This window comes from Micrasema longulum, unplaced genomic scaffold (assembly GCF_059751315.1).
Source record: "Micrasema longulum isolate JH-2025_06_02 unplaced genomic scaffold, ASM5975131v1 h1tg000629l, whole genome shotgun sequence".
Classification (NCBI taxonomy): domain Eukaryota; kingdom Metazoa; phylum Arthropoda; class Insecta; order Trichoptera; family Brachycentridae; genus Micrasema; species Micrasema longulum.
This window is the reverse complement of record NW_028277825.1, coordinates 743,900-763,107: the sequence shown is the minus strand read 5'-3', so window position 1 is coordinate 763,107 and position 19,208 is coordinate 743,900. Positions and strand designations below refer to the sequence as shown.

The window sequence follows — 19,208 nt, the reverse complement described above, 5'->3', positions numbered from 1 at the left end:
GTATTTACACAATAAATAAATAAAGATATTCATACAATATGAAACACAATATACTCAGTTCTATTTGTTCATGTAAACAAATAATAAAACATAGTATTGATTCCAAAAAGATAAATTTTGTGAACATTGTGTACGTACCTTCCACTTACTTCTATTGCTACTGATAATTTCAACACTTTGTCTCTTGCGCAGAAATGTATAAAAAATATGAAGACTATTCCTTACATCAGTTCTGGAAATAGTATTTGATTCCACCGCCACCGGTTGAAAAACGATAAATACTTTATGATTCAGTTAAAATACAAAACGTCAAGAGACCAAAGCATTTTTATGTATGTGTTTGACAAGTAGTATGGATGTTCAGGCAGAATGGTGAATGTCACAAAATGTGTAAAGTAGTAACTGAAACCAGCAAACGATATTATTATTATTATTATTATTTTATTCCAGTAAAATGGCTATATAGTGCAGATCCAATTCTACCATATAAACATAAACACAAATATAAATATGAACAAAAATATAACAATAAACATAAATATAAACATAAAATAAAATTTTGTATTTGCAGCACTTATGGTGGTCTTAGCATATTGTGCCATCGCTCGAACAACGGTGAATGGATCCATCCTGCAAAGGCTTGGAGAATTTCGTTATTAGAGATTTTCAGGCGTTCCCATAGGCTCCAGGCTCTTTGGCGAAGTAGGGCAGCGAAGGTATATATTCGTCCAGCTGTAAACACCTGTAAATGCCAAGATTCCATATTCCCTTCTTTAAAAATAATCTTTATCTCTATTGTAATATGTAATTATTTTTTTCCATTTCATGTAAAAAAAAAATCATGTGTATCTATGTTTCTTCTGAAAATATTTTCCGTATCTTTTCCTTGGTCCTTTTTTTGGAAAATCTTTTTGGGTTTATGCATTATCATGATCGTAGAACAACGACGTATGTGAATTTTTTAAACTTTAATGACAGCGGTTTAAATTCTTTTTTGACACCATGTCACAACTTGATAAGTTCAAAATTATATAATTTGATAGTTGGGTGAGTTATGCGTCACTAATTGTTTTTAAACCCGGAATATAAAGCCTTTATAAAACCTCTAATATAAAAGAAAATTTACCCAGATTTATCGCACATCCGTCTTTATTCTACAATCATGACATGTAAAAATAAATAAAACATTAACAAAAATTATCATTGTAACGTTAAATCAATAGAAAAAAGCAATTTAGGTATGATGTATTTATTTTTCAGAATGATTATATAAACTTGCGTCACATTTGCGTATGAAACAACTTGGAAAATACATATAATATACCTACTCTAAACTGTAAAGTTATATTTGTCAGCAGCCTATTAATTTAAAAGAATTAAATAATTATTATTTTGGCAGCAAATTATATAATACTGTGATATTTAAAAATAGATTACGTATGTATTTATTTATCATAAACAGGCCTCAATAAACTATTTCTATAATATAAATCTATTAACTACTTGTTTAACTATAAGAATATACTAAAACACTTCCTTCATAATAAAATATATAATATTATAATGTATTTATATCTTTAAATTATGTTTAGTTACCCATCTATTATATTGTATAGTATTATTTTTAATCAATTAAGTAATAGTTACTATTTCTGCATATATAATATATGTATTTATCAATATATGTTTGCTTTAGTTCTTTTTGTATAATAAATCGTAATTAAATTTTACTAGTGGGTACAGATATTACTTATTATTGTCAGAAATATTAAAATTTATTTTTTTACTAAAATGTTGTTTTTTTAAATATGAACAAAAATGACCATTTAATATGTGAAAATATTGAAAAATTATTATGTGGTAATATTACGTAGTACTTCAGATTCGTATAAATACATCTTAAAAAATTTAAGCTTATTCTTTAAATACACAATAACGCCTTTATTGTATTAAAATAATATACAACAAACATATTACAACAGAGATGAACATTTAAGAGAAGGTAATATAGAAGTCTAGGCATCTACAGGGCTTATGGCCTGTCAATGGCTGGTTTAAGTGGCCACTTTACACACTGTGTAACATTCACCATTTTGCCCTTATTTGAACATCTATATTCTTTCAATTCTTTCATCTGTTGATGTTTGTGAAGTTTGTGAAGACTTCTTTTTTGTTTCTTCTTTTTCTGTTTGTGAAGACTTCTATATTACCTTCTCTTAAATGTTCTTCATCTTTGTTGTATTATGTTAATATAAACAGCTCCTCAGGGAGCTGAATCCAGTCCTTGTCTACAAAAATTTGGACGAACTCAAAATATTGTTGATATACAACAAACATTAAGTTATGTAGAATAAAACAGAACATTAAGTTTGCTAAAGAGAACGGAATTTTTACATATAAAATACCTTATTAAGGTAAAATCGAAGATACGCTTTATCAAAAAAAGTAAAAGTTTCATTGAATTTTTACTCAAATGATTGTCAGTATTCATAAAAGCACTTAGTAAAACGCCCTTGAGGTAGTATAATACGAAAACGGCGGAGTCTAAGATATTCATAATAATAATAATGGCACATTAAATATTATTCATTTTAAATATCTATTATTTAAGCCTAAGCCTAAGCAAATTACAATATATGCAAATATATGCAGATTATTGGAAACATCATAGACAGAGTAAAATTACGTTTTGCGATGACAAAAAGGACAATGAAATTAGAAAAGGTACACAGCAAACTAAAAGAACATATCCTACACAAAACTTTGAACTAAGCCTTATCAATCATTTTACATTTTACTCCTCATACTGAATTAAATAAAATAAAATTATGAGTGCAGGAAAATCTAGCCCTTGGCTATATATGCGAATAATTTACTAGTCTACACATTCTGGATATTTGAAAACCTATAAAAGTTCCTCTCGGATGATTTGATTAATAAATAACAAATTTTGACTTCTGGTGACAAGTTTAGGAACAGAAATTGCAACAAAGACTAGACATTGCTCATTGCAAGTATTTTTTTAATGCATTTAAGGTCCATCTCCATTCCATGGTTCTCTATTGAAGACAATTGAGAGATTGATCTATTTCAACGTGAATCATTGTCCCGTTGCAATTCAAACTTCTAAACTCTTCTCGGAAAACGACGCTGAACAGACTCAATATGGCCAACATGGGCTCTTTAGATGGAGACTTAATTACGCAAGCATTTTTAAATAACCCGAACTAGTGAATATTTTATTTATAAAACCAATAAATTTTTGAAATTTTATCTTTATGTTTACAATAGGTTAGTGTACTTTTAAAAGTAGTACCAAAGTATTTTATGGAAGAAACCATTAAAAAAAACTTTATAATTGAACGAGTTATTTTAATAGAGAGAAATATATTATTTTACGTTTGACAATGTCAAGTTGAAGGCTGTCAAGATTGCGCTATTCATCAAACTCATTCATATTCCCTTTTAAAAGAAATCAATAATTATTCGTAAAATCGATAAATTTAAGTGTTTAATTTCAGAAAATAATATATTTAATAAATGATAATATTAAAAGTAAAGAAGATTAAAAAATAAGTAAGGTGGGCTCCTTCAGGTATTCCAGGAATAAGTAATGCAAAAATTATAAAGTAACTACTATTTCAATTTATCAGTTTTCTATCATTAAAGTTAAACCTTAAGAATGATAATAAATAATCACCAAAAGCTTGTAGTTGAGTTAGAGGAGTTAAGTAATTAGCTTTATCAAAGGCTTTAGAAAAGTTTGTATAGAGGACATCAAACTGAAGTAATTTGTTTTTTTTTTGCTACAATTGTAAAACATTTTCGAAATAATATGCAAATTATAATCATAGAAAAAACTTTTTACATTTAAAGTAAAAAACTTAGTATCTATATTAAAATATTAGTTAGGTAGTAATTATAATTATATAATATGTATATCCTTAATAAAATGAATCTTATCTATTTTTTGACAAAGCTCAGAAATATATTTGATTATATTATTGAACAAGCAATAAAATTAAGAAAATTTAATATGCGATAATAACTCTCACGTAATATGTCAACTGTTGCCATGGCAGAAACAATCAATTCAATTAAGTATCTAAAAACACTTAACTTTGCTATAATATTTTTACCAACTTAAAATATTTAAAAAAACATTCAAGTGACTGGTAGGTGTTTAAGGGTGATATATTCGAAAATTATGGGAATCCATTAACACAATTCCATATTTCTAAACAATCAACTTAAAAATAATTTATTTAAAGCTCTATTCTATCATTTTGGAAGGCACAGGTTCATCCATCAACAGGTGTTAAAATATGTTCTATGGTTACACCTATTAAATGGTAAATGCGAAATTGGCGTTTAATTTGTATTTTGAGAAAACAGTCATACATATCTTAATATTAATAATATATATGTACATTTACTTTATAATTCTAATGCGTAGTAAAATATGAAATATGACTGATACATTTGTAAAATAATTACTTCTTAGTCGTTGAAATAACCCTCTAACACATTGTATACAGAAGTAGCCAGCCATCAGTCATTAAGAATCTCTTAGGATTTAGGGACATCTGAAAAAAAAAAACAAATGTCAATAGCAATAAATACATTAATATTTACCAGATTCAACGCTTACGAATAAAAAAAGGTTGAATTTGAAGGATGATATTATGTAGATGTTTAAACATAGACCAAATAATAAATTATTTTACACAACTTGTAGAGGATTACCATAAATAAACGATGTTTTATTAGCACTGTTAGTTCCAAAATAAAATCAAATGGAACCAAATAAACAATGTTTTGAGTACATCCAAATGTTTGCAGACAAGCTGGATTACATGTTACACAGTGTATAGAGTGGCCACTAAAACCAGCCAATGACAGGTCATGCCTATATTCCCTTCTCAAAAATATTTTCCATCTCTGTTTCAACAAAATCAAAATAAAAAAAAAAAATAAAATAAACTTGTGCCAAAAAAAACAAAAAAAAATAATACGAAAATCTCAAATCTTGAAATTTCGAGCAATATTTATTTTGTAGGGACAAAATAAAACAAAAAGAGGTTAGAACTTCACTCTATTCCGACTCGATTCCCACTTTCCAATAATGAGTTATTTACAACTCGTTGAAAATGGCCCCTAAAAATTTAAGTAATTAGGAAGACTATAAGAACGGAAATATTTCTTTATTTTTATTAAAAATAAAATAAACAAAAAAAAATATTACCTCACGTTTTAAATATGAAAAATACGTACCTTAATGCACATTATAACGCATATTTGGTATGGTCAATCAGGGTTGAATTTGGCGGCATCGAGTTAGGGTTGGGAGATGCAGACATTGGCGGGGGTGTAAGATAGCTCTTCCGTTCCACATATTGAGTCTGGGGAATGCTCATTTGTTGAAATGAGCTGCGGAGAGACGTAAACGGCACTGTAAAATAAAATAAAAATATTTATCAAGATTACACATTTTAAAAATACAAAGTAGGTTAGATATGTCGATCTTCTGGCAATTTCCATCATCCAACCATTATAAATAATCAAGACGCAATAATTTTTAAAGTTGAAAAATGTGAAAAGGAGAGAGAAAATATTGCGTTTAATTTATATTTTCTCTTTCGTTTCCATAATAATTTATTGTGTTTTTTTGTAATACCTTTAAGGCGCATGCATGGAAAAAATACAGTAAAATAAATTTGAAAAAATGTATTTGTGAAAAAAATACGCTTTAATCCATTTCCACCTATCCTATCTATCATGTAATAAGGTTATCGCTAACAAAAAATAGATCTCAGAGATATAAGTTCTTCAGAACAGAACTCTAAGAAGCATTCTTAGACTGAAATGGGATTCCCATTTCAATGGTATTACCAAAAGACAAAATTACTTCCTTTCAGGGTAATGGCACTACATGACATCACCAACACGATTTTGAATTTTATAAACTTTTCTGCTCTCACAAATTTAAAATACACATTTAATCATGATACTCTCAACCACAATACCTACTCGAAACTCGAAGAATCTTTAAGTATCTAAATTTCGCTCAACGGCAAAAAATATCTTGAAAATACAGGCTGTTCCTAATTTAATAAACTGCCCGATGAACTAAAAAACCAAAAATCGTATAGTGAATCTAAAAGTGTAGCAGTTCAAAAAAAAAGGTATTGTACATAAAAAAAAATAAGAAGTATGCGAGGTACATAATATATAAATAAATTTTTGTACCATAATATATTATTGTAATAGGAAGTTAGCGTATTTATTTCACCGTCATCGTTCGCATTCCACACCTAATGGTGGATAAGGAACTGCATATGTACACCAACTGCATCGTGCCTTTTATCTTTTTTGTTATTTGAAGGCAAGATGATCAGTCTTGCGCTTCAGGTGCCAGTCCAGACAATAAATATTTCACGTCAACCATGCCGGGAATCGAATCAGAGATCTCTTGCATGGTGGGCAAATGCGCTGACTATTAGACCACGAGACGGAGTATTTTATTTAATTGGGTTTTTCTTAGTAGCGAAATAATAAATAAGAATCTCACAAAAATCGTAAACCCTTTCAGCCCGAATGTTCATTCAAATATACACGAAATTAAGAAATATACATAAATGCACTCACGTATCCACCGAAAATAAAAAAACTGTTAATCTATTTTTAATTACTGGTATCCCTTAGTATGTCTATAGTTTTTTTCTGACTATGGTGGTAGTCGGCATAACACAGAAATGTTCAGTTTTTTAGTTTAGAATTGTTTGTCTATTTTGGAGCAAATTCCTGGTGTCCTTTTAAATTACATGTATGGCAAGTTTTAATAACATTTCAATTAAATGCCAGAAAACACACAAATAAGAAAATTGGAAACAAACTTTGAAATTAATGTAAAGAGTATATGCGTAAAAAATACTAAGTTCAATATATTATATATGTAAGTTAATATAAATGTACATTTATATTATGTACAAAGATAAAATGTACTATAAAATACAGTTGAAATATTGCAAATCAGGACAATTAGTAAACAATGGTAATAAATAATGTTAGAATAAGTATAGATGTAAATATTGTGTTGTAAATATTGTATTACACTATGTAAATCAAAGAACTAAATAAAATAATATTTAAAAATATAAATAATTTGATGTAAAAAATATGTAGTATGATAATAACTCATGGCTCGTAATATTTGTCCATTTATTATTAATTTGAGACCCAGTGTTCATTAAAAATGAAAGTTATGTGATATGTATAGCATAAAATATATTTTTTTCCTATTTGGTATTGCATAATTCCTATCCTCAGACATAAAAAAGACATTTTTTAAGAATGCCGAATGTTTGCAGACAAATTCTCGATTTTACCTTCTAGAGAGTTGATCAAAGTTAATAAGTATTAAAATAAATATTCAAAACATTTTTGAGAAGGGAATATGGAAGTCTTTATTGTTTACTAGTTTTGTGACCCAGAAAGTTAAATTTAGAACTTGTCTACAAACATTTTGAGGTACTCATAATATTTTTGATTAAAGTGAATGGTCTAAAAGTAAGAATTTTCAGGCGTTGCTAAATTATTTTAAAAAATTCAATCATTCAGATAAATCTCACCAGCATCAATTGAGGTTTTCGCTTTTTTACTTAAAAACACTTAATATCTTCGTATTTGGAAAGTTTAAATGAATAATCACGTTAAGCTGTCAATCTCAAAATTCGAGTCAGTTTATCAGTTTAACCTAGTTTTTATGTTTTCTAATTTTTCTAGTAATCGAGATTGTAATTCTAATTATGACAACCAAATAGAAATAATTCATTTTGTTTAAGTACTCTTTGGTAGCCATAATTAGAATATGGAAGTCAAGTGTTTTTTAAAAATGTTTGTTAATACGACTATCAAACAAATAATTTTAAAAAAATATATATGTATTTTTACATATTGTGTTATAAGCGCTGTGTTTTTTTTTTCACGTTTTTTCATTTTTAAATTACTCCGCGGGTGAGTTATGCTGATTGGTAAATTGGCTTCCCGTAAACCGGAAATCTACCACAACGTCTATTATTGGTTGATTCGGATGAACTAGAGACGTCATCAAAGTAGTTCGTTTTGAATAAAACATTTTTTCAAGAAAAGAAAGATCGAGATCTGTATGCAAAGGTGTTTTTTTTAAAAATTATTTTTATTGTTAACTTTTTAAAATCATTCCCATCTAGTTGAAATTCCACTTGTCAATGCGTTTTAAAGCTACGAGTTTTTTTGTGATGTTAGCTATCATATTTTATTTATCATATATTGTAAATATTATCAACTATCAAATTTAGTAAATGGGGTATAGAATTTCAACCGTCCATGCGCTCAGTAGCTGCGAGACTTGTTGTTATCTTACTTCTATTATTATAAATTTGCTTTTTATTTTGCTTTTAAAATATCACTTGAACTTTAAACTTCACTGTTACATAAAAAAAAATTAAAAAATGTAAATGGGGGCTAGATTTCTTACTGTCCATGCGCTCTGTAGCTGAAAGACGTGCTGTTATCTAGCTCCTATATATCATAATTGGAGACGAGGAACTAGAATTCCAACCGCTCATGCGCCCTGTAGCTGCAAGACGTGCTGGGATATTTATTTATTGTACAGCGCCCTTGAGGTGATTTTCACAAAAACGGCGCTATATAAATTATCCAAACATATATAAAGTGAAGTGAAGTTCTATCCTCTATGCCTACCCTTACGGAAACGGCGTGATAATTTGTTGTTCTAGTTTTTTCATTTTTTCATATACATATTTTTAAAAAACTTCGGCGTACAATTAAATGCTCTTATTTTTACCGCGCTTAGCAAAACTTTTTTTTCTCCAATTTCCCGTAGCTCTTAACTTTCTCATTGCTATCTTAATTACTAGAAAAATGAGAAAAAACGTGAACATAATAAATTTACCCCAGTTTTAAGAACGAGTTTAAAACAAGCAAAATGATCAATGCTACACAATGTGTACCTGACCTGTTATTGTCTGGTTTGAGTAATCAATTAAATCAGAAAATGGCATTTCATTAGCCTTGTGAATTTATGACCTTCCATATTTCCTTCTCAAAAGTGTCTCCATAACTATTGTAATAAATACACCTATTTACATACAATTTTAAAATGTTATGTTTATACGCAAATAATAGTGACACTGCAGAAAACATGAAAACGTACCACATAGTCAGATCGCCATTTCACATAAATAATATCGCTATACCATGATTCTTGATTGTAATATTATCCATTTCGAATCTAGAAAAAATGGCATAAAATAGATGCTTACTGAAAGTAAGACTGAAAACTGAAATTGAACATGTTAAATACTTAGGACTAACAATAGACAGACAATTGACATGGACAATTCATATCAACAATTTAATCAGCAAGGTTTCGGCATTATCGAGTATTTTTTTCAAAATCAAAAACTTTGTACCGAAGACGGAAAAATTCTAATGTATGAAGCCAATGTAAAAACTAAATTATGTTATGTGAAAGCAAATTACTCGTATGTTATGTGGAACAGGAAATCAAAATGACGTAAACAGACTACAAGGACAGCAAAATAAAATAATAAAGCTAGTAAATGAACGTAGTTATGTAGAAAGCAGCCAGTCCTCAATTTTGGAAAAATGATATATTGATGTTATCGGGTACAGTAAGGTCGATTCTATGTTTTGCTAAAAACAGCCAAACCGCTTTCATACAAAAAAACTGTATTAATCACCTTCGGAAAAAGATGTCGATCACAAAAACGGCATTTCCCAATATGCAGAAAACACCCACAAAACTAGAAAAATCTTATGGTACTTTAAAAATCTTTTAAATTGGTCAAATACATAATAAGATTCTTGTTTGTAATAAATAAAAAAAACTAATGTTTTCATTGTTTATCGTTTGTTAAAGTCAAAAACATTCCAACTATTGAGTAGATTTTATAATTCAATCTTTTCACAAAATGGCTATTATCTCAGTTTCACTTTTCTATGGCTGGCTGCTTTCTGTATAACTACGTTCATATAACCTACCCTATCTAACAGCAACTTAAGAACTTTTGAAACAATGTAAACAATTAAACGAAACTGAACGCTTTCAACTAGAATCCTAAAAAAATATTTATAAATTAGCCACTAATGTAATTGTAGACAAAGAACTAAAACTTTAAAAAAATCGTAGTAAACATGGATACAGTATGAGAATATCAGAACAATATCATGTACAACCTTCTAAAACGAGACAAGGGCAATCGAGACTAATAAACCAGGGACTGAAATTATACAATAAACCACCAGACAAAACTAAACAATAAACTCATTCAACCTTTACAAAAGATGTAAAAAATATAATTATTTACAGTAAAATATGAATTCAAAAAAGAAAAAGTATTTTGTTAAATGTATATAATCCGTAAGGGTTTGTAAATAAAATATCAAATTAAAAAGAAATATTTTAATAAATGAATAACCGGTACACAATATAAGCACTACGCAGCTTTACAAAATAATCGCAAAACATTCGCACAGAAGTAATGAAGTAAAATTGACAATAAGAACATACATATTCGCAAAATTATTTGAGCAGTAGATATTTATGTACTAATTCTCTCACCATTTTTTTTTTCATTTTTCATGGTCTGATTTTATCCGATATGAAAGAGGTCTGTCCACAGATACTCGTACGTTAAGATCAATTCGTCCCAAAGGTGTCAGATAACTCGCGTAGCCCACTCATTACCAACTGAACAAATAATTTATAATCATGGAATAAATCATCACAAAAAAGAAAATATGCACATAACGAAAAAATCTAAGATTGTCAAAAAAATATACATGTTTGAGAAGGAAATATGGTCTACGGTTCAGTAGTTCAGGGTTCAGGCTAATGACAGCTAAATCATTGTCTGGTATGAGGTATCACATGTAACGCTTTGTAACACTTTCACATTTTTTTTTTTTTTTTAATTACTTCAAATGTTAATTCATTGCATCTGTCTATATTATTTGGAAACAAAAAGTGCCGTAAATCTTCAATAATGTTTTTTAAATTATTGTAATTTTTTGTCGGCCTCGTGGTGTAATGGTCAGCGCGTTAGCCAACCATGCAAGAGGTCTCGGGTTCGATTCCCGACATGGTTAATATGAAATATTTATTTCAAAGGGTGTTTTCACACCAAAATTTTTCCTAGTATCTGGGCTGGTACCTGAAGCGTAAGACTGATCATCTCACCTTCGTGTAACAAAAATGATCAAGATGCGTCGCGATTGGTGTACCATTGCTGTGCCCTATGCACCATTCAGTGCGGATGATGATGATATTTTTTTAGATCAGTTATTTTATCTAACGAGTTAACGTAGTTTTTAAAAAATTATGTTAATTAATAATAATAATAATCATGGTTTATTTACAAAAAAATACAATTTCTATATCAACTACATACATGTCATATTTAAGTAATATTTTTTTCTGGATTATGTCTAGTCTGCCTAACTAGGTACAGCCTGTCTTAAGGCAGACATTTTAATGCAAAATAAAGTACATGACCTGACATTATACAATATTTAATTATACCATTTATGATTATAGAATATTTTTGAGTAAAATTTCTGATTTTTCTATACCTAAACCCAGTGACCAACGTTTAGCAAATTTTGAAATCGGGTCATGGTTTTGCAATGTCCGAGGTAACATATTGAATATTTTGAGGCTTAGAAACTTGAAATTTCTTTGCTCGAATTCAGAGTTTGTGGTAGATCCCATGACCCATCCTCTAGTTTGACTTTGGTAGGGTGGGAGTGTTCTTTTTAGGATTTGGTAGAATAATTTGCTTTTATATACATTATTTAATTATTCATGTTTTTCTTTATAAACTTTAATTAATAATAAAAATAATGTGTCTTACCGGGGTTACCCGTGCCGAGGACACTTATTATTCTAGAGATATATAATTGTGTCGGTTAACATCAAAAATCGATATATCCAGACTAAGCATTTTTTCACAAAGAACACTTTTTTGAAACTGGTAATTGCTATTCGACTAAATTGTTATTTATTTTTATTTATTTATTTTATTTTATTTTATTTATTTGGATAACCAACAGCTATAATTATCTTATATATATATATAAGAAAACAAATAACAAATAAGCCAATTACAGGTTTTTACATTACATACTATATGTAGGTCTGACGTAGGTAATAAAAGTATTCTACGTTATTTGATTTGATCGATTAGACTTAGTTTCCGTGTAAAACTTATGTATGATTTGGATGTAACTCATTTTGATATATCGGAATGGATTTAAGTAGTTTTGATAAAATCAATTCGTGGATTTAACCAGTTTTGATCTAATCTGTCATTGAATGTCTGTGTCAGGGTTGTCACTTTTACGAAGTAAAAAATAAATAAAACTAATCGTTTTGAGTGTTATTGTGTTATTTGAGTGTTATTGAGTGTTATTGAGTGGATGTTGCCGATTTTGATATAAAATCAAACTTCTGACAACAATTATTATGGTATAATATTGGATTTTCCCATTTTTGAAATAAGTACTCGTATTTTATGTAAAACTAAACTTTTAATCGTGTTTCCACAAAAAACGTTTTTTACCAATTTTCGATTTAACCAATTTTGATATCCACCGACACAATTATTGATTTATATCTAAGATCTCGAATTCCTCAAACAACTTGTCACTGGGGTACCTAAAGGGCTTTTAAAAATTTATTTTGGTATTACATAGCCTCTTAAATGTTTTGAATTTGATCCGGTAAATCTCATCAAGACAAATTATTTTAAACAAACTAAAATAAGAAAACGTTTGAAGCACGGAATAAAAACATGTATTTATTGGTAGCACAATATGGCTTTGGAAAAACACGAATGCAAGTAGGCTGCATGTGTTGAAATGCGATCTCTGATGCGAATGTTTGGTGAGTGTTGGAGAAGTACCGTAGGTAAATAAATGTCGAGATCTATGCATTATGTAAGGCTGATAATGGCTGTTTTTATAAAAAAATTCAACGTGACTTTGGCAAAACCGTGCAATTTAATGTGCAACGCCAATTTATTAAAAAAATATTTCAAAAAGCGTTACCGACAAAACGAAGAAAATACTTCTGCGTTGGTTTGGACATGTAGAGCAAATGGACGGCGAAAGAACGGTAAAAAAAATTACGATGCGAATGTTGGTGGGTGCCGAAAACTAGGAGGCCCGATAAAAACATGGCATGACTATATCCAGCAATAATAATCTAACTTTAGGATGAACAAAAAAAAAAATATTATTATTATTTTCATTCGAAAAATCGAATTAAAAATCTAGAAGTGTCGCAATTGTAAAATATTACATAAATCTTTTTGATAGTGATAATTATTCATGTAATTTATATAGGTGGTGTAAAGTACTGTGTTTTATGTTTCTTATACAATAATGTTTTGTTTATTATATAGGGTGTATTAACCATGTATGATATGATGTATTGTCACAAAAAAGGTTTTTTATGTACGGTCCCAAATGCGTTTCTTTAATAGCTCCTGGGAGTATAATATGTACTTTTTTTATTATATGTTTTTTTTAATAATTACATTTTAAAAAAAAACATGTCAAGAGGTGGAATCGCCCGTGCGTAAGAAGATGGATGAATGTAGAAGAAGAGAGATCTGTATGCAAAGACAGTGTGATATGGTTTTCAATCCTCGCTATCCAACTCCTTCGGGGAAACACCGTGATGGTTTGTTTTTATTAAAATAACAAAAACTTTTAATGATAAAGGCATATAAAACTCTTAATGTTTTGTTTTAATGTTAGGATTATAATTATTTTAAAAGCTAAGACAAATAGAGAAAGGTTAAAAACCAAAATTTATATTTACTTTGTTCATAATCATCGGAAAATATACATAAAAATGAAGATACAACAATGTTTTGTATGTATATATTTGTAATATGTCTAAATATTTGCAGGCAGGCTGGATTTCCTCCCTAGGGAGTTATTTAGCTCGAAATTTGTTGCAACAGAGAGGGAAAAATAGAGGGTTGATAAAAATTAAGTGCAAATAAAATACAATGTATATATATATATATATATATATATATATAAATATATGTATAAAAAAAGATCAATTTAAAATGAACACAAGTATTCACTCTATTGAAGGTAGAAACGTTATTATTAATTATGCAGGCACAAAACATTTGTAATTTTGTACTAATTTTATAAACAAAATTTTCAGTATAAAAAATATAAAAAAGTAATGTTTGAGAATATTAGCCGTTTCACTTTATTGTATAATGTATGGCCATTTTTTTATTATTTCTATATATTTTTCCATTCCACAGTTGGCGAATTAAGATATTTGTCACTAAAAAACAAATATGACTAGACATACTAGACTAGAGACCAGAAGGCCCAATTACAGTGGTGAATTACATCACAGCATCACATCACAGAGAATTACAACACCCAGGGTTGAGAAAAATCACTGTGTTCACCGAGAATCGAACCCGCAACCTTCTGTGTATAATTCAAGCGTCTTGACTAGTACACTATGAAGGCCGCCAATATGTCTTGTTTTGCTGTCTTTGCTATATTTGGGAAAATGTAACATGTGAAACACATCCGGTTTTTTCAACCATTACGCTATATTATATTGATTTATTTCAATATTTCTAAAGGTGGTATGTTAATTCTATTGAAATATGGCTAAATCGACGGTCTCTGCGTAACTACCGAAACTGCATTTATATTTGTTTAAACTGCCCATGGTCTCCTGTAAACCTCGTAAAATACAGTTTCGATAGTATGCGTAAGGACCATCGAAAGATGGTCTGTCAAAGATATCTTGTTTTACCGTCTTTGTTCTCGGTGGCTAAATATGATATGTTAAATATTTATTGTTTTTTTTTTTTTTTTTTAATTTATTTGGAAGTTCAACAAGAATACATACAATACATACATTTTTTAAGTGAGCATAACTAACGCTCTTTACATATATTCTCAATTATATAACTTCAACATCTTTCATAAATTATATAAAATAAGAGTGTAAATTCAATTTAAGTCATGGTAAAGATTAAGTTAAGTGAAAGGTAAAAATAAAGAAAGATTTATTTTTTTTTTAGCGCCTGTTTTAGCTGGAAAAATATGATATACCAGAGAAGTCTGGAAAAAAAAATGTTTCTCAGCATTTTGTGTAAACGGTGAAAAAAAAATCCTGAAGAATCAAATGTTCAATATATCTAATGTAACAAGAATTAGAATTATAAACTAAAATTCTGATTTTTCAGCAGCCATCAAACTTTATAAATGCTCTCGATATCATATTAGTCATCTTACCACTAATGTAATATGATATTTTTTTTAACGATTTGAATTCGAATTCAACTAGGTTTAAAATTTAATACTAAAAAGTCTCTTAGGACTTAGGAGGCTCAAAACGGAGAAACATTTATAGTTTAATCAACAGTTTTTTGAGTTTGTCCAAACGTTTGTAGAAAAAAGACTGGATGTCGAGAAGTACATAAATCGTATCTCACCTACATCAATAAAGGTTTTTATTTTTTATTTATCATAATTCTTCTTTGCATTTTACAATAGATATACATAAGTTACATATTTCAGCTCTTAAACTTCAACAGTTAAAAGAATTGAAGAAATATTACACAATATTTTAAGTGACCACTTAAACAAGCTAATGACAGGGCATGGGCCCTGCAAATACCTGGACGTCCATATATCCTTCTCTAAAACGTTCTCCTTCTCTGTTGTAATACGCATTTAGTTTAAATGACATAAACAGTTTTAGAAGATAAAGACTATCAAAAGCACCGCCTTTTACACCTTTATGTAAACAAAATTTTCTCAAACATCTTCAACGTAAACAAATATTTTTAATATTGTAAATATTATCGCGCGCCGGGAAATGAGTCGAACTTAGATGTAGACACCTATCTAGATCGTTCGGGAACGTAAAGGTGCCTACAAACACACTCGATTGCTATCGCAAACACGTGACGATCGTCAAGTCGGTCCAACTTATGGATTGGTATATAAACAGTAATTAATCCATTAAATTTATACACGAAACATGTTCAAAAGAATATCAAACTATAAACAACAAAAATGTTCACAAAAAAAATTATTTTTCCAGAGAGAAGAAATCGCCTAGTCGGTAAGTTTCGTCTATAGAAATTTCAGCTAATTATTAGTTTTTTTGTTTCACTGTATTTGCTGTAAAAACACATCAACCGTGTGCTGTCTTTATTAAATACTTCATTGTAAAGTCTAAGCACTCTTCGCATTATTTTTTCAAATTTTAAAGTCATAAACCGTGATATTAACTCTTAAAAGACTATGGCAAATAATTCCTTTGCGCGCGGTGATGTAACATCGTGTTACCACAAGCTAAAGACGGAATATTCTAAAACTCCAGCATTTGAAAAAAAAAACACAATGATACACTGTTCAATTATTTCTAATCCATGATTTATTTTTTGAAAAACGTATAATTTAGTCCTGTTTAAGCAAACTAAATTAATAATCATAAATACGCCACTCATTTTACATGCGTATGTCCCCCATTATGAAATTACCAACTAAATCGACTGAAACTGGCCAGCGTCTCTGTTTTTCTTGTTATCAGTTCTATATTTATGCTCTCTCTTATACAGATTTCTTGCAGTATTGGGAGACAATCATTCTTCGCGTAGCAAGGATAAATATTTTTTGTATTAAAATTTAGCACAGTTATACAAATTTTACTTTCCGAATCCGGTGTGAAAATATCAATTTGGAATCAATTAATGCCCTTCAATTAAAAAAAAGTCCGCGCAGCTATATTATACTAATTCGGTCAAAATGTTTATCGATAAAATATCGATTTAACGATTCTTGCATTTTAATTTGAATGGTTCATCTCTACGCCAGCGTCGGGTGTTTCGTGAGTTGGTCGTTACGTAAGTATTTAATTCAATGAATTGAGCAATCATTTTGAAGTTGGCGCACGAAACGAAGACTCATCACTTGGCCTTTGTATCGTCGTGACGTTCGTCTTCGGCTTATTCAAAATATTATCGTCGAACCTTCGTAAACTGTCGCTGTTAGACTGCTAGGGCCCCAGAGCCAGAGCAGCGGCAGCGGCTCATCAAACAACGTAGAAACATTATTTCCATACGTCGGATTGTCTCGAATCTATCAAAAATAGCCATAAATCGAAGAGTTATGAAAGATTTATTAAATGAATGCCCTGAATATCAATTGAAATAGTATCTATTTGTATTACATTAAACTTACTTTGTAAACAATTTAAAATTAATCTCTATTAAATTTATTATAATTACACGCGGCAAAAGGTCTTTTGGCCTTTTTTTGTAGAATTAAAGACATGTCTTAAAATTTTATTGCACCCGAGGGATAATTTTGACACAAGTCAGAAATTTCTGATTTTTTAATGAAGTATGTTTGTAAATGTATCCAAGTATATTTTTTTTTCGCACCATTAACGGCATAATTGTTGATAATATTGATTGAAAAATGTCAAAGCCATACAAGAATCAATGATTATAAAAAGACACTTTTGTCCAATTTTGAAAGTTTTCATATTTGAGGGGTGCTACTTGCAAACCCGGAAAAATCCAAAATCTTAAAAAAATGAGATATTAATTGAAACTTATTCAGAAAACATTTTTTTACAATAATTATAACATTGTCAGTTAAAAATACGGCTTTATTTGTAAGAACTTAACTTTTAAATTATCGGGTATGTTGCAAACATGGCAACCTCTACTTGAGTATTGTAAAGTTGGAATGTATAAAATTATTTTTTTTATTTCTCTACTATTTCTTGACATAATGATGCTTGTGTCATCACTGCTTACGTATAAAATATTTACTGATTATAATAAAAAAATGAAGTTTAAAAAATGTTGAAGTTAAGTATTGTAAAAGATTTTTGTGATTTGCTCAAAATAAAGAAAGATGGATTTAGCCGGGTTTGCAAATAGTACCCTCCCCTCATTTATGACTTTATTTCAGAAATAAACCTAAATTTTATGGTTTGATTCACAAACCACCTCCTTCATACATTTACTTTTTATTTTTTATTTATTCCATTTAGAGATTATGAAGCTATTGTAGCTGCTTATCTATGAAGCTGTAGATTTTGGTTTTATTTCTAAAATAAAGGCATAAAAATGGAAAATACAAAAATTGGGCAAAAGTGTATTTTAATAATCATTGATTCAATTATTTTTTATGTTAGAAATAAGAGTAGCTAAACGATCATTACGCCATTGTTGTTTCTAAAAATATTTCAAACTAGATAGCACAAGTGAGTGAAATTTTAGTTGCGCCTTTGTATTTGGGGACGAATGTTAGTTTACTACAAAATAAACAGAAAAAAGCGGTTGATGGGAGCCCTGGTATTCTCCGTTTTCCTATATGGGGCTGAAACGTGAACAATGCGTGCATACGATAGGAAGAGGATCGATGTATTCAAGACGTGGTGTTGGAGAAGGCTGCTGTGAGTGTCTTATAGATAGCCAGAAGGACGAATGCATCGATACTGGAAAAGCTCCATATTACAACTCGTCTATCAGTGGTGTGTTTGAGAAGGATACTGTTTTTCTTTGGACATATTGCTAGACGTGAGCCAGACAATCTAAAAAAGGCAATAATGTCTGGCCGAGTTGAAGGCAGGAGAAGCGGGGGTAGAATCCCATATAGATGGACTGACCAAATAAAGGTGGCTACGGGGCTAAAATTTGATGAGTCAGTTTGTCGGGCTGAGGACAGACTGGAGTGGAACAGACTAATCAAAAGTGTGCATGGTGATCACGATCCTGAGCACTGAGGGACCGACTTGGAAGAAGTTTGTGTGTAAAGTACTCCTGTAAAAATGATAATTTTCAGTTGTGCCACTATTATTCCCGGTGTGCGAGTCACGTGTAGTAAATATATCACATTAATTTTCTAAAATTTTTGAAAGTAAAGAAAAGAATAACTTTAATTAAGTAATCGGTAGATTAACATAATACGAAAGAGATGAAAAACATTTTAGTCTAGGCATCCACAGGGCTTTTGACTTGTCATTGGCTGGTTGAAGTGGCCACTTTACACACTGTGTAACATTCACCATTTTTCCTATATTTGAACATCTAGACTCTTTCAAT

At 29.5% G+C, this 19,208-nt stretch overlaps 1 protein-coding gene across 1 annotated transcript in view; it reads right to left on the bottom strand.

Moving 5' to 3' along the window:
- Nucleotides 1-4,174: 4,174 nt before the first annotated feature.
- The window catches only part of LOC148280040 (uncharacterized), a 52,830-nt gene continuing 37,796 nt past the window's right edge, over nt 4,175-19,208 (bottom strand). Inside the window, exons 2-3 of the mRNA XM_088229015.1 lie at nt 5,275-5,452; nt 4,175-4,586 (exon numbers count right to left, since the gene is read on the bottom strand). Of these exons, the coding sequence (XP_088085141.1) occupies nt 5,286-5,452 (167 nt within the window). The 3' untranslated portion in view covers nt 4,175-4,586; nt 5,275-5,285. The remainder of the gene's footprint in view (nt 4,587-5,274; nt 5,453-19,208) is intronic.